This window comes from Cygnus olor, chromosome 21 (genome assembly GCF_009769625.2).
Source record: "Cygnus olor isolate bCygOlo1 chromosome 21, bCygOlo1.pri.v2, whole genome shotgun sequence".
Classification (NCBI taxonomy): Eukaryota; Metazoa; Chordata; class Aves; order Anseriformes; family Anatidae; genus Cygnus; species Cygnus olor.
In genome coordinates this window covers 8332498-8354588 of record NC_049189.1, presented here as the reverse complement: position 1 = coordinate 8354588, position 22091 = coordinate 8332498, and the positions used below count along the sequence as shown (strand labels likewise).

The 22091-nt window shown below is 44.9% G+C and overlaps 1 protein-coding gene across 1 annotated transcript in view; it reads left to right on the top strand.

The window, feature by feature from the left end:
* Positions 1-22091, top strand: part of EIF4G3 (eukaryotic translation initiation factor 4 gamma 3) — a 153751-nt gene that overhangs the window by 103674 nt on the left and 27986 nt on the right. The window contains 7 exon segments of the mRNA XM_040534004.1: positions 905-1750; positions 10365-10453; positions 12401-12650; positions 15287-15444; positions 16597-16722; positions 17869-17979; positions 21912-22082. Of these exon segments, the coding sequence (XP_040389938.1) occupies positions 905-1750; positions 10365-10453; positions 12401-12650; positions 15287-15444; positions 16597-16722; positions 17869-17979; positions 21912-22082 (1751 nt within the window).

Sequence of the window (22091 nt, the reverse complement as noted above, 5' to 3'; positions counted from 1 at the left end):
GTATCACAAAGTCTATTGCTAATTACAGGATAAGTACAGGGACTTCTCTGTGCACGGTATTTTCCCCTCCTTAGGGTTTGGTTTAATACAGGTGCATTTTTCACTGTGCTTTTCCAACCCTGCTTGACATCTCTAGAGCGCAAACATTGAAAGGTAACTAACGGTGCTGTTCTTTGGTGGCGGCTCTGCTTAAAACCCATTTTGTTTCTGCTCTCTTTGGAAAAGATAATTTTTCCCTGCTGAAATTCAGAACACAAAAAGAGGGATTGTGCCCTTTAGTCTGGTATGCCGAAGGGGGATGGAGTTTAGAAATAAGTAAAAAATAAACTAACTGTATCTCGCGTGTTAGTATTGATGTGACACGTGGCATCCATCAGTCATGGGGCAATTTCCCCATTTTAGAAGGGAGAGCACTGTTGCAGAGAGAACTTGCAGGTTGCTGGATGCTCTCGCCAGTGCCTCTGTTTGCCTGTGTTTTGGAACGTGAGTTCACCCAGGTCTCAGTGTTATGACCCCATGCTCCTTTGAGGCAGAATCCAACTGATTTTTGTCTTCTGTAATTTCTGTCAAGAAAAATTCTGTTTTCAGCAGCAGAGTGTCTGCAAAAAATCCATGCTTTGCATTGTGCTTACGTGCCTTTTCTGTGAAGGATCGCCATTTACTGCAAAGCCTACATTCAGAAAAATACCAGTGGCAACTGCATTTCCAGATTTCCAAGCTGCAGGTTGCCTGGGCTCTTCCTGTAGATGCAGAGATTGGCTTCAGGTGCCTCTGGTTTCTTCCTGGAGCCTTCTTGAAAGCAGTCAGAAGGCAGGCAAGGGGATCCAAGGGAAGGAGGTTAGATACAACGAAGGAAAGTGGAATTGACCTGTTTGTAACACTGGCTTTTTTTTTTCTTTCCCAGAAGAGAAGCCAAAACCAGATCCAGTATTAAAACCGTCTTCTCCAGTCCTCAGACCAGAACCTACTGTGGAGAAAAAAGATCAAGCTGGCCAGACAACCGAGGCCGCCCCAGTGGAAACCCCACCAGAGCTTCTTCTTGCTCCATCGCCAACCCCAGCCGCTCCCATCGCAGTCGTTCCTGCTGCTGCTGTCGTCACCGTTTCTAGTAAACCCGCATTCACAGCTGACTCAGAGGAGAGGTGTGAACTCGCTTCCCCAAAAGAGGAGGCAATGCCTATATCTAATGCCACACCCTGCACGGACACATCAGACCCTTCGCCAGCAGACGAGGCTGATGCTGAGGTGTGCAAGGAGCCTAGTAGTGTAGCATCTAGTGATATTCCAGTGACTGCTAGTACTAATCTAATTAATGAATTAAATGGAGTTAGTGAAAAAGTAACTGCTACAGAGAGCGTAGTAGATGTAGCCCAGCCGGAAGTTGCGCCATTGACTGCTGAGTTGGAGACACCAGAAGCACCTCCAGCAGAAGTGGAAAGTGTGCCATCTTCCAGTGCTCCTCACACTGCTCCCTCTCCTCCTCCAACCCCTCCTCCAACCCCTCCTCCTCCTTCTCCTCCTATTTCTGTTGCTGCTGCTGTTACCACTACAACTCCTTCTCCACCTCCTCTTCCATCTCCTAGTGCCCTCCCTGTTGTTCAGGGAGATTTAGAAGGAGAGGAGAGCACAAGAACTACTCTTAACGAAGAGGTAAAAGATACTGAAACGAAGGAAGAGACAGAAGCAGATGGGCAACTGGAGGAGAATACAGAGGCTCAGAGTTTAAACTCTAGCAAGAGTCCTGTCCCAGGTAAGCATTTGGCACCATGGTTGTGTGCGGTAAACTTACAGATGAAGGAAAGGGGCCTTTGGGGTTATTTTTCTATCAGATGTTTCTGTTTGTATCTGCCCCCAAATTGTGATTCTGCTACATGACCGTTGTTCTGATGTAAAATGCTAATCTTCGTTTGTAGAGGAAAAAAAAAACGATAATCAAGAGGTAGCCAACTTTGCACGTGCATCCTAGGGTTGGCTGGGTTCATCTAAGCTGCATTTTGCTTTCATGGGGTCATAGGGCAACATTCCCAAGCACTGTTAGCAGGATAATTGAAAAGATACCACTCATGTTCTCTCCAAGATCAGCCAGTTGGTTCAATGACCTATTGCTTCACATTTATCAGCCTGCTGCTAAACCAGCTTTAACACTCAGCCCTTGAACTCCTCTGGGTGAACCTTCTGAGCCAGCAGGTTCTGGAAACCTGTGGGGTTGGTTTTATCCAACTAAAAAAATGTGTCATGGTGTTACCAGAAGTAGGTAAATAAAACGGACCACAAAGCTTCAGTCATTTGAAAGAGCTTTTAAGTGTCACACACCTACAGCTGCTCAGCCTTAATTAATGATGCATCTGTTTTTCTTCCACAAAAGTAACACGTAAGCAAAAATCTCTCCTTCTCCTAGCTAGGCTCGGCTGTTCGCCTCATTTCACGGTGCTTGAACTTCTCAGAAAACCAAGGTACTCAGGTTTGGGAGGCATAAGGACTTGTTATGAGTTACTAAAAAATGAAGTTTCTCTAGTTGCCTTTTAAAACCTAGGCTACTTCTCTCAATGTCATTATCTGTCTTTGCTTTCAGTGTCCTGTCACGTCGCTGTGTTAGCGCGTTCAGTGGGTTAATTCAGACAACCTGTTTTTATTTGCTGCATTTCCTATAGAAAAGTGCTTTTTTCAGGACTTCCTGGAAATGAAACTGTGGAAAAGAGGTTAAGTCAATCAATTACTTGTATTTAGCTGCTTGAGAGAGTATAATGGTGGCTGTTATGCATGCTAGCAGTGTTAAGCCATTTGAATGTATCGCATCTTTCACACCCTGTTCTGCAGTCCTTTCAGAGCCCTGAAGCTGAGGTTGGTTATTTAAATATCCTTTGAATTTAAAACTGATGGAGTTTGGACAAGAAAGGCAGGAGAAACAGTAGCCTTTTCTTTAAAAAAAAAAAGTCATTTAAAATGCTTTCCTGTAATTTCATTCTTTTGAATGCTTACAACCTCACAGTTTTAGGGAGCGATTCGGTTCTCGGAGCAGGCGCGACTCCCGTGCGGACTTGGCGAGGCCGGGGCACGTCTGTGCCTTGTGCTGGGTGAGCTTGGGGTGGCTTGGTCCTTGAGGTCTTCCTCTCACAGTGGCTGCTTTGGGAAGCATTTCCCCCAGATGCAGCTTCTTGCCTTCAGAAGTTCAGTCTGCGCGTGTTTGTTTATACGTTTGTTCTTTCATAAGCACATGGTGGAAGCATAATGGCACCAATAGCTTCTATTACTGTGCTCCGTTATGGGCTAAATTAAATGAAAAGCTGAGGTTGGCCTGGCTCCATGTTTGTGTAATGCTGCACAGGATCAATACGCTGGATCTTGCTGATCCAGTATCCTAAATAGAATCCAGTATCTAGAAAAGATCAGAAAGATCCCTTCGCTATACCAAGCATAGTGGGTTTTTTTTTTTTTTTCTTTCTGTTAATCTCTTTTCTCTTTTTATTTTACTCGGGTCATTTTGCTCCTCTCACACTTACTGTTCTTCAATCTGGAATACTTCATAACCCAAATTTATTTCCTTACAAAGCAGAGAAATGGGCCTCTTTGTGTAAAGAAGGTTTCACACAGCCAGGTTCCAGATTGCAACGTTATTGCTTGCTTTATAGTGTCCTGTGGTTTAAATTTAAAAAAAAAAAAAAAAAGTGCAGCATTTGGGGTTTTTAATTATGTAGAAGATTAATTTTAATGCTCTAATATCATTAGACCAGACAGCATGCATTAGCCAATACATTGGCTTTTGCAACATGGAAACAAACATTTCTCAAGTCGCATGAAATATCACTCAAGACTGATTACCAGTAGAAGTTCTGTACTTGAAGGAAAGCAAAATACTCTCCACGTCGGGATTTTGTGCTTTGCCCATCCTGTAATGAAGCATAACTGTATTGCATTTCCCTGCCAACCTTTTTTGGGCAATAATTTTACAATTCTTTCTTGGAGAGAGGAAGAGAGATTTAAATAACATAACCTGAACGTGACTGCTAATGCAGGCATCCTTCTAGGCAGAATGAGGAATTACACGTCTCTGCCAGTACACTGGAAAATACAGATGCTGAACTTCAGAAGCAAGGAGGAAGGGCTGTATTTTTTTTTTTTCCCCTTGGACTAAAGGCTGAGTCTTTTTTTTATGATCTCTGGAGATAAGGTAGAAATTGGAATGAGGGAAACTTCTCAAACACGTGCTGGTAAACATGAGCTCTGTGACTTTTAGCAATATTTCTTTGGGGTTTTCAGCACCGTGTGGGTTTTCAGAAGTGTGTACTTATTACAGAGCAGTTTGTTAGCTACAAATCATACTGCTTTATTCCCTTTAATGGTAGCTGATCTGATTCGACTGGGACACTACTCAGACCAGAGACCTCTAAGAATAATCCAATTGCTGCAGGAAGTGAAGGAGGCAGCACTCGTTATTGAGTGAGTATTGAACCCATCCTGCACAGCGCAGAGGGCTCCAGGCTGCAGAAAGCACTGGCTGCTGCAAGAGGCACTAAATCAATGACCTGGCTATGGACAGTTATTAAGATACTCCTGGCACTCTGCAAAAACAAGCGTCTTAGCTGCTCTGCCCCAACAGATGTCTGCTTTTCATGTTTGTAATCCGGCCTGCCGAAAAACTTGGGGGGTTCCTGAACGCGAAGTTAATCCATCCTCCCCTCTGAAGAGTCTGGGGCAGCACTGTTGAGACTTGGAAACGTATCTTGTGTTTTGTGATGGAGGTGGCAGCATTTCAGGGGTGGATGGAATTATATGCTTGTTTGGGCACTTTACAGAATACGCTGTTCTGCTCTCTAACCATCAGAAAAACAATACTTTGGTTTTTCTCTGTCAAGTTCTGTATATAGATACAAACATATATGTTCAGACCACAGAGGCATCTCTAATATCCAGAAGTTCTTTTTTACAGTCCAAGAAAACAAATTTTGTAGTGTTTGTAGGAAGAGACGAGTTGGGCAGAGCTGACCCTTTTGTGATCTGAGGAAATTGTGCTCTTTCTTTTGCACTGGCCTTAGATTTCCACTGAATTTCCAAGGTCAAAGGATCTCTACAGGGGCACTGGTGGTGTGTTCATCGTACTTTGCTGAAACTGGAGTGTGCCTGGCTCTCTTTTCTGTTTCACACAAAATATTGTCTGCTCTTAATGTCTTAAGTTGTATTAGGCTGCATCATGACAACAGCAATTTTAGGGGTATCGATACCTGACAGTGGCTGGTTCATCTGTAGACTGCTCATCACATCTCTAGCTCCATTCCACGGTGAAATCGGCAGATTCACCGAGCTGAGCCTTGAATTGTGGTAGTGCTTGCAGGACTGACAAGTTCCATAAGCCCTGTGAGCTGATCCTGGCTCTCGGTTGTTTCGCATGTTGTTGAGGCCATGGGAACTTTCTCACTGTTTCAAGCTGTTTGCAGTGTAGTAATAATCTGGGGACAGTGAGGGTCGGGTCTGCAAGGCAGAGTAGCTCAGGGCTTGATTTAAAAAAAAAAAAAAATGTTGTTGACCTGTTGTCATAGTTGGTCCTGCTTATCCCCTATAAAATGGGGTCGAGCTGATGGGCGTCAGAACATCTAACCGCTGGGCGCTGTAGTTCTTTGTCCCGCACACACTGTGTGACACCAGGAATCACTTCTCGCTGCTGTTCCTTTGCCGAATGCTCGGCACAACGTCCGTGCGGAGACGTGTCCGCCCCACTGCAAGGGTTCAGCCAGCAGATCTCGTCCTGCCTGTGCAAGACCGATCATCTTGAGGTTTTCAGAGCTGTTATCTGCAAATGGCAAGAGCACGCAGCTTGTAAAATAATTAATTCCTACTCATCTCCATTGCCAGAAAAAAACACAACAGATATTGTCAAGAGAGGAACGCAGTTTTCAGCCTGAGATCCTTACCAAAAACATTGCCCCAGTTATAAGTCATCAGTGGGATACAGTTGCTTTTGTTACTAAATTCTGTTTTTCTCAAGTAGCTTTGCTGGCTGCAGTGAGAGACCAGCGCTTCTGAGGGAACAAAACAGGAAAAAATTTGTCGGTCGAGTGGAATTTATTTAAAAAAAAAAAAAAAAAAAAAAAAGGGAAAAGGCACTACCAGAGCCGTGGAGCCTTTAGGACATGCTATGAAAGCCTGCCTTTGATGTAATCTTTCTATCAAGACTATTATGAGAAGCAAAGAGGAAAATAAGAGATTGATGTCTGTCCCAGGCAGAACTCCTAGGAACATAGGAAGCTAAAAGAACTTAATATGCATTGAAATTCAAAGGACTTTCTCTTGCAGAGCTAATTTATGAGAAGGATTTCAGTATAAAGTAGCCCAACTGGCTGCAAGTCCCTGCGCTTCTCAGTTGTGGAGTCTGTAACAAGCAACGTGGGGCAGTAATTGGAAATATCTTGGAGAAATATCTCCAGCACCCAAAGCTGGAGGACTGGAAATATAAATCAGGTTTCGCCTTTTCCTTGATTTCATGCCATATCCCACTGGAATATATTTTCTTTCCCATGAGCTGTAAGGAGATGGTGAGTCTCTGCTTTGTTTTTAATGGCACATTTGGCTGTAGAGAAAAAGAATAATAATAATAAAAAAAAAGACTGGTATTCATTTACGCTTAGCGGCTGGCACCCACACCAGAGGGGCCCGGCGAGGAGCCTGCCCCGTCTCGGCTGGTGGCCGGGGGCTGAGCCCCTGCCGCAGGCACTGCCCGGCACCAGGGCAGGCGGCCAGGAGTGTGCAAGCGCTGCTGGGTCCAGGGGTTTTGTCAAGGGTAGCGATGCCCAAGACAACCTGGAAAAGGGGGATTTTGTTACTCTTGGCGGTGCTGTGGCAATGGAGGGTTTCATTCGGTCGACTTTTGGTCCCGCGCATCAGTGCCAACGCTGCTGTTGCGACAGGATTGTGCTCGGTTTATAACTCAGATTGTAACAGCAAAGGGGAATATCGAAATATATATTTGTATATTAAACGAGCAGAAGGAATGAAGTAGGCAATACTTAGCAAGCATATCAAAATGAGACATAACCTCTTAATGTAGACCAGTTTTTTCACTCCTGCCATCTCTGATCTTGTAACCAGCAGCAAGCCAAGTGCCGCTGAAGAGCAGCACGCTGGGGCTGCCGGTGTTGCTTCTCCGGGAGGAGGTTACCCACTAACGCTGCAGAGCTGCCTGAGAACAAACTCGGGAAATGCGTGAGCGTTGCCAAACGGGGACCCGTGTTTGAGAAGGAATTCAGTTCTCCGAGAGAGACCAGAAGTGCTTGGAGACCTTCCTGGGCAGCAGAGCTGGGCGCGTGCATTTGGTGTTTCTGTGGCTCGTGGAAGCGCCCTGCGGTTCGATGCCAGGCTCGGTTTTCAGGGAGCGCAGATCGTGCCCTTGCCCTGCTCAGGCTTTGGGTTTGGCAGGGCTGTTTTGGGTTTTTGTGTGTGGTTTTGGTATTTTGGCATGGGCCCCTTTTGTTATCCCTGAGGTTTCCGTAGGTAACTGCTCTCTTCCGTCTTTGGTTCTTGGGCACATGAAACAGATACCTTAACTAAGCATAAATTAGCATAAATTCTCCTATTGAGTCAGTTCCTGTAGCAGAGACGACAACTTCACAGAAAAATCTGATCTGATGTCTGCTGTTTTAAGAGGGGAAATACTGAGCAATGTCTGCTGCTCTCCCTTCTGTACCCCGGCCAGCTCTGAGACGTGTTTCAGCGAGGGGCTGCGAGGCCGCAGGGCTCGTCCTGGGCAGCTGCTGTGCCCCAGAGTCCTGGTGCGGTGCAGCCCCAAGGCAGGAAAAGGTTTGCACAAGTTATTCAAAAAAAAAAAAAAAAAGAAAACCTCAGTGATGCCTGTGCTGCCCAGTCGCAGATAATGTCCTTTATACGTCTTCCTTCTGCCAAAAAAAAAAAAGGTGAAAAACACGAACCACTGAGAAGCGGTAATACTAACACTGACTGCCTGACAGCTGAGGAAGAAAAGACCCCAAACCTCTGCCAACTCAAAACCCATTAACTTGTGATTATTGCTGTGCATTTAAAAATGAAATGTTAGTTTACACCCTGGGTGTTCTCTGTGCATAGTTTGAGCTTGAGTGGAGAGAAACTTTAAATGCAGAGTTTGTCATTTGCTTGCACGTAGAGGTATGCAGCTCTGCAGTTCTCAGATCTCTTTGCATAACTGCACTACTTTGATAATCATTATTTTAAATTACTTGGCTATAGCAACACACGATTTGTTCTGTATAGCACACATTACCAAAAACAACTTTTTTTTTTCCCTTCTTTCCCCCTTTGCCTTCAGAAACAAATCCTGTCCTGTATTTCAGACAGGACTGCAACCATCCACGTGTATTTAGGTCACTGTTGTGCACGGTCACATCTTTCCACTCGTCATCTGCTGCCAGCACGATAAAAACGCAGGTGGACATGGCGCCCTTCTTGAAGACATCCCCCAGAACTACGGGGCAGCCTTCCCGGGCAAGAAATAATCACCTGTGGTGCTTGGCGCCAGCCCTGCAGCCATGGGCTGACTCTGGAAAGGCAGGGGGCTTCCTTGGCTTTCCTCCAGCTGGTTTAGTGGCCGCTTTGGATTCCTGGTGCTGTGGCAGGAGCTGGTTCATGTGTGGTTAAATCACAGCGGTTCCTGCCTGCATGGGGTCCTGCAGCCGGTGCTAGGCTCAGGTCTGCACTCCGGGTGGTGTTGTTGAGAATAACCAACCTGCTGTGGTGCCCATGCAGAACACTTTCAATGGAAATGTGGTCTTCCTGTAAAGCTAACCCCCTGTTGCACAAGGCAAACCCATTTTGCAACCCAGTGCCGTTTTGCGGGGCCAGCTCTGTCTTCCCCTGGGAGCTGCAGGGGACCCGGTCGCTCGCCGGTGCTGGGTTCCCTCCCAGCTCCCCACAAACCTCTGTGCAAGCGAAGCAGGCGGTTTGGTGTCCCCACCGGGATGTTTGGTCTGCTTCGTAAAGGCCCTTCGCATCCCCCATTAAAAGGAGCCTTAGAAAATGCTCCGCGTTGTCCTGGTTGTAAATAGGAACTGTGTTTCTCTTTAGTGCAGTGTTGTTAATGTTGTAAATGTTGTTGTGAGCTTTATTGCCCGAGTTTTGTGAATGACCAGGTAATGTTTGAATATTTCAATTATACTTTTGTTTTTATTAACATTCACTTCTGCAGTGTTTAGCACTCTGATCAGTGAAGATAGCTTCTGTTCCACTTCGCATTCAGACCAGGTGCTGAGTGCACTGATTTCTCAGACCACAATGTTTCTGCAAGTCCCCGGTCATCCTCAAAACAGCGAAACCCTGTGAGCAACCCGCTGAGATACCCGGGTGGGTACCCGGGGCAGTGGGAAGGCAGCAGAGCCCATTTCCTCCCTGCCCATAGGAAGCCCACGAAGAAGGATCGCATTGCAATTGCAAACTTACTGTTAAGTGTCTCCAGTTGCTCCTTCCATTTATCCGTAGCTGAAGAGCCTTTCCAGATTCTGTTTTACGGTGATAAAATACATGCACACAGTGCTTTTCCATAGTGTCTGCTACAAACCAAAGGCTTGAGCTGCAAATCTGTTTGCAGTAAACTTCAATCACGAAATCAATTCTGTTTACACTCTGTTAAATATGCATATGTGCCTAGTATCAGAATTTAAGTCGGTAACACTGGCAACAAATTACGAGCATATTGGATTAATGGTTTTCTCTCCTCTTAATATATTGTGTGGTTTCTTTTACCCTTCAGGGGAAAAAAACTGATTAGAGTAAATCACTGCTGATCTTTGAAATATTATATGGTATTTTCTTTGAATCAGTTGGCCAGGAAAATTAATGAACAGTGGAGTTGTTAACCTGCTTTTAAATTGAGATATAAATCCAGCTCAGGAGAGATGGGTTGCTGGAGTAGTGCTGCGAGATTGGAGTTGTTCTTGTGGCTGAGATACTGGGATTTTGGGCCTGTTTATGGTTATGGCTCAGACAATAGTTAATTCTTAAAATATGTCTTGAGAGAAATATGCCGAGCACAACCTTTGTTCCTCACCAGTACCTGATTTTTAAAAAATCATCAGTTGCTGAAGGTTTTCTTTAGCCCTACACGATCCTTGTAGTGTTGGTAATAAACTCCTTGCTATCAGAAGTACCATTTTGAGCTTGAATGAGCAGCTTGTAAAACAATTATCCTGTTTTAATGTTGCTCTAACGATTTTGTTATTACCGTATTGAAACAAAAAGTGGTTATGTCAAGCTGAATCCTCCGCAAGGCTGCGGCTGCTTCATTTTCCTGTATGGTTAAAACCAGCACGCAAGAGGGAAGCACGTCGCCCACGGCCCTTGTGCTCCATACGATTTGGTGTGGTAATAGACGTACGCTTGTATTGCAGCCCAAACAGCTGTAACTGCACCAAAGATGTGGAAGAAACCAAAAGACCGGACCCAAGCCACTGATGAGGTGACAGAGGCGGAAACAGAGGTAAGAGGGAGCACAGTCTTCCTTTCTTCCAAATTTAATGATGATGTTGCTCTCTTGAAAGGGTGTTTTAGGTGCGTTGCTCCCTCGATCTCTCGCAAGGAACCAAGGCAGAATTTGGGGAGGGGGAACTGTGATACTCCCCAGCATCCTTTAGATAACTGGGTTTTATCTGTCCCCTGTTGAAGCCCTAAGTTTTCTTAATTCTTGCCGGATTCAACCGCTTCCAGTCTTCAAGAACATGTAGTTGTAACTGCTGTCCTCAGGTAAAATGGGTTTGAATCCTTTAGAAGGGCATGTGTGGGGACCCCAAGGCCACGGTGGTGACATTTGGAAGATTCTTTTGCTGCACAGAGATGTCATTGTGATGTCATGGCCAAAGGGTGGTGTTTTCCTGATGGCCATCTGATGGAGAAGCTGGGAAGGGAAAAATCTGACATTTCCTTGAAAAACCACCTCGCCAGTAGTTAGATGAATTGAGAACATCTCCTTTGCTGCCATTCTGGTAGGGATGTTTCAGGAGGAGCCTCCTTGTTTAATGTCCTGGGTAAAATTGGTGTTAGAATGTATCACAAGGGGGATGAGAGAATAAAAATTAAAAAACAAATTAAAAAACAAACAAACAAAAAAGGTAAAAGTTCAGGCTGCCCTATATTGGTGCATGTGTGAAAACTGATGTTGGCCAGGTCATTACTCCAGGTTTTCTTTGTTACTCATCTGTGGTTTACTGCCTAACTTTCCCTTACCACAAACACCATGGAACCTATCTGCTACAAAAGCATGGTGCTCCAGAGTAAATCCTGAGTCTAGTGGACAGTACTTCATCCTTCTATAAGTGAATGTTTGCAGTTTCTCCACTGAAACAGCAGATAGGCTAATTTACGTGTAATGAGTGGTGTACAAGTATGTGCTTTCCACTCTGTTTGGGGGAAAAGAGATGCTTAAAACACTTGCACGTGAAGTATCACAGTGCAACGGCTGGTCTGTGGTCAACGGAAGAGCTGATGGTGGGGTATTGCAAGGAAATTAAAAGCATCCCTGTGCTTGTTTTCAAGCCAGAGAGCAAAGGATGTTGCTGGGCTGTGCCAGCAGGTTCTCTCTGTGCGTTTCCTTTGTCATTTGCTGGAGGAGTCTCAGCTCCTCGGGCATGTGGTGTTCGCACCAATGCTAAATGTACGTGGAAGAACATCATATTTTACCTTGAAAACCTGCAAAAAGCGTTTCAGGATGCAGTTCTCGTAGGTAAGGGGACGAAAGGATCAAGAGCCTCTCCGGGAGCATCCCAGATTAATTCTTTCTTTTGTTTAATGGTTAGATGTGCTGCGGTTCCTCCCAGGAGAAGGGCGTTCCTGGCGCCTTCCCTGTCTGAATTCAGAATAAGGCTGTGTCCGTGGAGAGCTCTAAAATTAACAGCAAGAGACGCTATAGAAAATGTTGCTTTTTCTGAGGCAGCCGCGGAATTGTGGCTGCATGTTACATTACCTCCTTCACTGGGATCTGCTCCAATTAGCAGCAGGAAGTTTACGTTTAGAGAAAGGACCCCCCCTCCCCAAGCACTTGCGGCATTCCCTTTAGAGCAGCTGGGGAGCTGTGGGAGAGGGGAGAAGAGAGGTGGTCTTCCTAGGCTCAGACTGCGAGCTGTTACTCGTGGCTGCGATGCTGCAGGGCTTGCCAGTGCTGCCACTCCATCCCCGTAGCTGCTAGGCACTTCGTGGGTAACACTAAGTCTCTCCAGTTGCACTAGTAATTACCAGGGGGTTATCCTGGGAGCAAATCAGTAAATGGTCTGGTTATTCTGTGTGTTGTTACAGATCTACGTAGCGCTGTTTAAGAGGTATATATGTTCCCGTTAGGCACAGACGTGCCGTATGAACAAACAAAGAGCCATTTTGCATGCCCTGAATTTTGGTAGGGTTTTTAACATAACCTCTCTTTCCTTTTGTGCTTCAGCCTAAAGTAGAAGAGGAACTTTCAGGTGACAAAGTACTTGAATCTGAACAGGATAAAATGAGCCATGGGTTTCAACTGGAGAAAGACCCCTCTGAACTTAAAAAAGTGAAACCTGTGGAAGAAAATGGAGAGCAGGAAGCAGAACCTGTCCGTAACGGTGCTGAGAACGTTTCAGAGGGAGAAGGAACTGATGCAAACTCAGGCTGCACAGAGAGCTCCAGTGAAGGGCCAACGTACCAATATAAGCCAGGTAAATCCTGCTTCAGGCTCTTGCACCCTTGCTTGTTTTTCTGCCTTTCTCCTTGGAGGACTGCTCACGTGCAGTGTATCTTCCCCATGGAAAGAAGGATGTTTCCAGTGGTGATGTGCAGGGTGCAGTGTTTCACCACGTCCAGCTTCGCTGGGATTCACAAACCAACAGGTTCTGAGAGACCTTCTGGGGGAGCACGGGAGGAAAATTGTTTTCCTCATGCTGCTGGTTGTAATGAAGAGAAGAGGAGTGTAAGGGAACAGGGCGTGACAGGAAGGGAAAATCCTCAGTCTCTTGAATTTATTGCACGTGTGGATGTTGGCTGCAGCACGTGGGAGATGGTGTTGAACTGGTTCCCTTGTCATTAACGGCTGAGAACAATCCCTGAAGTTGTGCATAAGCAGGCGCAGTTTTTAAATAAGAGACCTGCAAGTTCTGACTGCGTACTTAACATGTGTGTATACATCTAATTACCAGGCTAAACAGTTTTATAGACCTTCAGATTTCTGGAAGCGTAAGGAAAAGAAAAGAAACAGTGCCTGGTTTTCAGTCCAGGCTCTGCTCTTCAACTATGGGCATGCAGTTTTTCTGAATAAAATAATTCAAGTGAGGACTCAAAGGACACTGTGCTTTTGTTGCTGGTTATCACTGGATATAGTCTACCTAAGGGATTTTCTTGTTATTCATTAAGATATTTAATTCAGAGGCCTGAACCTCTATAAATTCACCTCATTAAAGAGACCTTGAGACCATCTTACTTCTCAGTTGCTACCAATTTTTAAGTGATTTCTTATTCAGGTAGAGCTTCCTCAAAATAAATTAAGTCATTTTCTTAGGAGCCTTAGAAATTAGGAGTATAAAACAAAATAAGGAAAGACCTTGAAAGCCTGGCAGACAAGGTACTGGGAAGAGGCACCACCATTAAGTGATCACAGTGTGGTTATTTCTGCACTGCTTTGTTCTAACGAGGACCTGAGATGCTTTTCTTTTATTAATTTTGTACTGCTGTATTGTTAGGAGAAAACACAGAGGCCTCTTGATAGTTTACCACACACTTATGATAGCTTACCTATTCATTAGTTGAGCACATCTTGAAGTTAATCCATAATTCATCAGCCACAGCTCTGAAACACTCGATGCAGTCGGAATGATCTTGGTCGGGTCTGGAAGTCCTTCCACTTAGCCGAAGGGCTTGGATTGATCCTTTGGAAAGCAACGTGCATCAGACGTGTGTGCTGCAAAGCAGGGCTGACCACTTGATGCAATAGTCCTCAATTTCAGCTCTGCTCTTTCTAAAGATGGGGATTTTGCCTTTTGGTAGGAGGACTTGTTTGTCTGATCCAGGTCTCTCCACTCGCTGAATATCTCGAAAGCCTGCTTGTGACATTTCCCAGCTGCTTTTCACGTTAGAACAGCTTGTGAAGAACTTTCCAGGAGAAGGAAGCTGTACATATAAACTGTTTCTTGTTGCTGTCAGTACTTTTCCATGATAGGTGGAGGGTGGTGTGGCATGGTAGATGGGCAGCTGGCTGGGAATTCAGCTGCTGGGGCATGGCTAGCCAGCCAAATCATTTTCTGCACCCTTTAATCACAAAGCTCAGAAGAAGAAAAACTGTGCAAAGAGCTTAAAAAAATTAATTACTTTTGTGTATTTTCATTCCCAGTTAATAAAACCCACCGCTTGAAATAAGTTCCCGTTTGCAGCCTCTGCAATGTTGAGGACGCTGAGAACCCACAGACCTAAAGCTGATGATCAGGGATCAAAATAAAGAAATAAGAGAAAACCTTAACAACAAACCTGAATGGCTGAGTAAATGCGAAACACCACCACTTGGCATCAGTGAAATACAAAGGCGGCATCTCCTACAGATGTTTTCCTTCAGATAAAAATCATGCCTCCCACTTAGGGGCCTGACTGGTCAACCTGGCCAATGAACAAGTCGATGTTTTCTTTTCTAACTTCAAACAAACTGCACAGCCAGCAAAGAAAATCCTGTCTCTAGGCTACCAGATGCTAATTTTCCTTGCACTGAAATGTAGGCTGTAGGTTTACATTTTGATTTGCATCAGGCAAGGTTCCTTCTGTCACCATGCTACAGTTCTCCTTCCCAGAAGGCCCTCAGAATAAATGGGTGAAAAGTTGTAACTCTTGAATTTTATTTTATTTTTTTCAGCTTCCACCGTTATCTTCATGATGGGTTTTTAAAGGCTCCATGTTTTCAAATGATCTTTTTGTTCTGTGTGGCACTCTCCTCGACCACATTAGTGCCATTGTTTTATTGCTCCTTTTTATACAGAAATAGCTGCTTAAATTTCTTCATTTTCACCCAGCAACTTGAATCATCCCCCTTTCTTCATGTCGCAAGAGAGAGTGAAAGTTAGAGTTAAAACTGGAGTTAGTTATTAGATTCGTATGCCGCTGCTGCTGGAGCTGGCTGGGTGCTCCCCATCCTCTGTGTTCCTTTAACGTGATGTGTGTTCCTCTCCTCACTGCCTAGTGGGCCTCAAAATTAAAATAAAACTTAAATTTCCTAAGCAGCATTAGCAATCTCTTCCCTTTGGATTTAACGGAAACGCGTCTTTGAGAGCGGAGGTTTTTGTTACCTATGAATCTCAGGCAACTTCTCTCATTATAGAGCAGTGGAAGCCCCTGGACCCGGATGGGAAGAAGCAGTACGACAGGGAGTTCTTGCTGGATTTCCAGTTCATGCCTGCCTGTATCCAAAAGCCAGAAGGGCTGCCTCCCATAAGTGATGTGGTTCTCGACAAGGTGAGAGGAGAGCCAATAAAACAGGTACGTGAAGTCTCTTTGTTAATGAACAAAGATCTCTAATGCATGCTTCTTCGTTCCTTGACCTTTTTGACGTAGACTTTTGTCGGGAAGGGGAAATACTTTGCTCACATTGCATCACAAAATTCTTCGAATAGAGGTCTTGTTGACTAATGAAGGAGCACAGATGGTTTAAAAACTGAAGCACAGATATTCTTAATGGTTTCTATCCTGGATTAAGTTTTACGGGGTTGATAAAATTGAAAATGCTGTATTATAGCCATCAGGACCAAAGGATGTTAGCAAAGCAAGACTGAAGGGAGGGGCAGCGTATTTTATTAGATCAGTTCTACAGTTAGAAAGCGTAGGCATGCTTTCAGGCAAACTCTTTTTTTGGTCTGAAACAGTTGTCAGTATTTGTGAGCTGATCTAATAAAAGATCATTAAAACCTCAGCTCTCAAAAACTTTTGTGATTCTTATCCAGCTTTATTACAGATGTGATTTTCTCCACTGTATATCTGTGCTTATTGAAATACTTGTTATTTCGGAGGTGCTGCCACCAAGACCCTGTTCTCATCTCAGAATGGTGCAGTTCATTGATCTGAATGTAACCACCACAGGCTTACTTTTAAGATTCAAGCACAGATCAGGATATAGGTGATTCTCACGTGCAGAAACATTTCTATTCTGAATTTCATGCCCAGGCAAATTGTAAAACACAGCTTTGGTCCCAAAATGGTTTCATCTACCTACTAGTTTTCCGTGATTGCTTCTCACTGCTCTGTCTGCTTTTGAGCTGCCTTTGCTTGGTCAGCCATCTGTCTTGCTAACACAGAAGACATTTGTTTGAGGGAAGGTGGCAGTTTTGTGATCCTGAACCAAGACTATTACATTCATATTGCAGAAGACAGGCTTGTGTTGGCATAATTTTATCTTCCATAAGTCATGTTCAGCCTTGAAATGTTTCTGAACTCCACATATTTCCACAATAGTCACCTGTGTAGGACATATTTTAAATTAAATGTGTATGTTAGTGTAAATGGGGATGCATAAAACTTGCATGGTTTGTTAAAAGCATTGGTTTAGATATTGAATATGAATATTACGGTTTAGCAGAGATTGTCGGTAGGCTTGTGATGGCTGCAACGCCCTGTTTGTTCTGCTCCACGACGCAGGTCAATCAGCCAAAATTGCCATTGAGAACTCTGGACCCTCGGATATTGCCTCGAGGACCAGACTTCACGCCAGCCTTTGCCGACTTTGGGAGGCAAACCTCCGGTGGAAGAAACGTATCTGGCAGTGTGAGTTTTCTCCAGCTTGCTAATTTAAGAACTGGCCTTACTGTTGAAGCACTGATGAAGTCCATCCTCACGTTTTTGGGCATTTTCCAATGTTCCGCTGGTTCTGGTTTTGTTGGTCTGAATGCAAAGGGGATATTTCTTGGCTGTCAAAATGTAGGCAAATTAGAAAAACATTGCAGACGTTTTTCATTGGTATGTATTGGTCTTAAATGTGTTTGATCTCCTCCTTCCCCTTTTCCTGGTTGAGAGGTGTGGAAACATTTCCATACTGTGGACCTGGCAATGGCACGTATGCGAACACGTAATTCATACAGTGACATGAGCTTTGTGTCAGCATGTATCTTCACATTAGTCTGCCTCATAGAAAAAGCCAATAGAGCAAATAGATTTTACTAACAAACCAAATAATAATTAAAAAGGTGGATATTCTTGCTTTCTCTATGCTTCTACTTGTTGCTTTGCTTTGATCACTTTATTCCTCGTTTTCCTGTCTTTTCGTCTGCTTTCCTTTTACATTCTAGTCTTTGCCCTTTGTCTGGCTTTGCCCAAACTCTGTGAATTCTTCCTTTCTGCCTGTGCCATCACTTGTCCTGGGTGTGCGGGTGCCCCCAGCATGGTGCCTGCCGAGAGGCCAGGTCAGCCACAGCTGGGGAACAGCAGCTGCCTCAGTTAGGTGCAATCGCTTCTTGTTCGTCTCTCTAGATACATTCAGTTTATCTACCTGCATACATCTAATAAAGTATCTATTATTTATCTTTCAAATTTGCTGGTTTCAAAGAAGTTCGCTAAATAACCTTGACTTCTAAGTGTGCAGATTTCCAGGAGGCTCGGAGCCAAATGCAGCGATTTCGATGCAGACTTTGAGTTGATGTAATATTTCTGGTTTGAGAGTGGTCTCATGGCCAGTGCCTCGGTTCTGGGGTGCGCGTCTGTGTCTTCGAGTAGCTTCAGTGTCACGGTTTGTCTCAGAGCACGACCCGGTCCTGAAACCTTGATGCTGTTTGAGGTCGACATCGCTTCCTATATTTAGCGACTCCGCAGTGGGCTGCAGGTTGTACTCCGGCGCCTTCTGTCCTTTCATGCGCTGAATGTCCCGAGCCTCTTGGCACCTTGGTAACATCCCTATTGCTCTTTCTCTTTCCACAGGCCTGCAAAGTGCAGAGCAACCCTGGATTGCCTTCCCTGGCTCGGTGCGGTTCCCCAGCATGCCCTCTCTTGGTCTCGCCTCACCCACCATTGAGGAACCTGCCGATAGGGGTAAGCCAAATCCCCCCCTCTTCCCCCATCTTTGCACCTTTTTGTAGAGTTGTCTTTTTCCATAACACCCACTGTTGATAAAGAACGACTGGCAGAAAACTTTACAAAAAGGTGCAACATTGTTTAAAAAAAAAGAAAAAAAGAAAAAAAAAAAAAGAAACAAGACTTGCATTGTACCCCTCTAGGCAGTCTTCAGTGGTGGGTGGGACATCACCAGCTGAGGGCATGCTGGGACGTTGGCCTGAGCGGGATCCGCGAGGGGTCTGCACTTTGCAGACCTATGGAAAGGGGGAGAAAAGGTAAGTCCTGCTTACCCCGTTCATTTGGAGCATTCAGCACATAACATACATCTTACATTTGCGCCTTTAAAGAGTAGAGCCTTTCTTTGCATCTTCCTCGAGGAGGGGTGGAAGGTAACCTTATTTAACAAGCCTGCTGTCCTGTGACGTCAGTTGTTATAGGATGAGAGGGTTTTCAGCCCCGAACAAAATCAGATGTTATCTTCTTGTAAAGCATGGCAAAGTCTGCGTGTATGTTCTCTGTCCACTCGGTCATTCCACCTCTACACAGGCCATGCTCATAAACCATTAAACCCACTGCCTATTCCTTGCCTTTGAAATAATGTCAAGCAGCTTAGTGCTAACAAGCTTTCGGCACGTGAAAATCTTTTATTTTGCTTCCTTGGCTTTGTCTTTCCTTCCTTCTTTTTCATTAAATGTGTTGTATGACTGTTTTTAGAACTAACACGTTAACTCAAACAACATGAGGAGTATCATTACATAGGAAGAAAATACAGCTAATAAACACGTTCTGATATAGAGAAGAAGTTAGAGAGTTGGGTGACAAGATGCAAACAGAGAACTATGGTTGGAGAGGAGCAGTCCATCCCTGCATGCCAAGGCAGGATGTGTCTGCTTTTATCCTTCCTGAGAGGTGTCTGGGACGGCTCATAAAAGTCCCTGGTGGTGGAAACTCAAGTCGCCTGGGTTCTTGTGCTTCCCTGGAAGGCAGTCGTTCCTGGCATCTAACCTCAATTTCGCTGTCTGCTCTTGAAGGCTGTTCTAGAGGGAGCAGCAGTTCTCTGGTTTTTTGGATGTTTTTTAAAACATTACCATGGCTGTATCCTAAGAGCGGAAGCGGACCGTGAGGGAGAGCACCAGGTTGTACTTTGCTGCTGTGAGTTTGTGGCTCCTCAGCAGGAGACTTGTCCGTGTCTTTCTGCTTTCCTTTTTTCCCCTGTTCATCTGGAAGACAGGTAATTCAGATTAATGTAGTAACATCTGGTAAGCACTTCTCCGTGCCTTTGGTGGAAAATATTATTTCAGTGCAAGCTGTAGTGCCACAATCACAGGTGTTACAGAACTCTTATTATTTTTTGGACTGGGTTATGAAAAGGAGGCCAGGCATGAGCTCAAATGCCTCTTTAACTTGTTGCTTTGTAAATTTGAAAAAAAAAAAAAAAAAAGGCAGATTTTTCTGTTAAAAGTTTGTGATTTGTGTATTATTTTATTACACATTCAGAGGAGGCTTCTGTTCACTGCTTTTAAAACCTAATCAAATATTCAGCTAGTTTGAACCAAGTTTATTCACACATATTAAAAACAAAACAAAACAAAAAAGACAATCTTAAAGAAAGCCTTGGTTTTATTAATGCATTTAAAGGTCTGGTCTCCAAGGCAGTCAGATTTGAGCAAGCCATGAGGACAATCTCCATCTTCCCCTGTAACATGTTGATGTTCAGGAGAGGCGTGAATGGTCTCTGCATCCTTCAATTTTGCACGGGAAATAAAACCGCTGCCTTCAGGGAGGTGTTATTTGCTCAGAAGGCAAATGCTTTGGCTTTGCGTGGACCCATGCCCCGCGGAAGTGTCGTGCCTCTGCCGCTCTCTCCTCGTGAGTTACAGCCTGGCCATGGTTTGAAGGTCCTTCAGACCAGCGATACCTCTGTGCAAGAGAAATGGAACAGCTGCAGGTTGCCTCTCTTCGGCCTTGCCCCCGTGTCCCTGGCGGAAATTAGCCCAAACCTTCTGATTTTCAGGGCACGTGGCCAGCCTGGGCTTTTTGCAGACAAGGAGTTGTATAATGAAGTCTAGTGCATATGGCTGAAACTGGCCACTTTTCTGTTCCTTTATTGTCTGATACTTCAGCGGGAAGGACATTTCCTCTTTCCATGGCTGTACATTTGCAGCGTGGTGTGAACCTGGGCAGCACACGTGGCTGCAAGTTGCATAAAGTTGCATTAACACAGGGGCGATGCTCAGATGCAGGACTTCTCTGCTTCGCAGCGGTGTCTGTCGAGGGCAGGCGTTTTCGGTGGAAACAAAGAGGTTGTAGGGAGCGACTGACGACTGTATGGGGAAGGTGTCCGTCTGGAAGAGTTGCGAAGGCTCCTGTGACTCGCAGGCTCGTTGCACTGTTGATTTCTTGGGAGTGATTGACTTGGCTGTTCCGTTACCATTGTGGTGTGTGCCCACAGAGGTTTGAGGCTCGTGTCTGCGCGCTCCAGCGGGACCTGAGCGCAGATCGTGGCAGGTGCCGGGGCAGCATGCTGACACGCTGCACCACGTGGCCCTCTTCCGTGCTTCGCCTCAGCGTACCAAGCGTGTCCTGGCACGAGATGGTTATCTTCTGACAGCATTTTGTTTTGTTGCTGTTACCACATAATGAAGCCCAAGAGAACTCCAGCAGCAATGCTGATTATGTTCGTTAGCATTCAGCAGCAGCGCACATTTACTTCATCAAAGCCAACTGCTTCAAATTACATATATAAGCCTAAGGAGGGTGGGGTTTTGTTTTCAGCTGTGCAAAGTCAGTTTAGGGATGATGCATGACATGTGAGGCACCAGCTGAGTGCACTTTGCTCATGTATTCAGTGAAGCTGTTTGAGTAACTGAGATGGTTTTGCCTCTCTGATGCTGGCTCGTTCACTCTGTTGAACAAAAAAATGCTTTAACTGGCCCAATCTTTCACGTAGAGGTTGCCTTCTGTCCACTGAAGAGATTAATTACTTCTATTGAAAATAGCAGGCTTTGATAATGGAGTTTTATTGCGCTAATTTTTGCATTGAGGTAAGATGTTTCTAATAAATTAGTTGAGAAACACGAGCACGTAAGTGAAAAATAACCTCAGTACAACATTTGATATGTTCAGTCCTTAATCAGAAGATCCCAGCTGACGAGGTGGGAGTTTGTGGGTGCCTTGTGCCATATCGCTAGTACAACTGTTGAAAAATACCCCGGTTTCAGGAGTTTTTCAGGTCTGACTTAATTAGGAGGAGAAATACAGCATTGCAGAGAATTGCTTGATGCTGTTTCAGGCAAAGTACCATGTTTCCATTTCTTCTTCTGTGAAGCTACAGAGAGTTTGACCCATACCTGTCAGGATTCGTGTTTCCTTAGTGCAGGAGCAGCACTTGATGCTCTGTTCGTGTGTTTTGTGTAATTTCCGTCTTAAACGTCTCTGTTGTTTGAAGCAAGCTCCAGTAAAACTTAGCGTTTTTGCCAGAGCTGCTAATCAATCACTACCTGATTGCTTGGGATGGCATTTTTGAAATAAACCTGTGAGGATTTAATCCTTAAATACGTCTTTGCAATAATATCTGAGCTGCACAGTTCCCGGCTTTCAAGAGGCTGTTTTGGTCACTTGGGTTCAGTTCCACAGCGCTTGAGTAGCATTTGGGCATCGCCAAAGTGTGGAAGCAGAGCCCTGAAGGCAGTGGTCATCCCACATCTGTGTTGGGAAAGGCTGCCTGGGAGAAACGTGTTTGGTGTCTCCACGTTCCCTCTGACCAACCTGGACCAGCGGGTTGCTTTGGAGGGAGTCCTAAAAGTCCTAGGATGAGTTGGTGATTGTTGATGTTGGCTTGCGCCCCTGGAACATTTATCAAGATGTGAGTTTAAAAGGGGATATAACAAGGAATGTTTTTGTCCTAGTTGTTGAATGTTGGACCGAGGAGATCTCAGCCAGGCCAGAGGAGAGAGCCCAGGAAGATTATCACTGTGTGTGTAAAAGAGGATGTCCACCTGAAGAAGGCAGAGAACGCCTGGAAGCCGAGCCTGAAAAGAGAAAACCAAACCGAGGACCCAGAAAATGTCAAAACCCAGGTGAGAGCA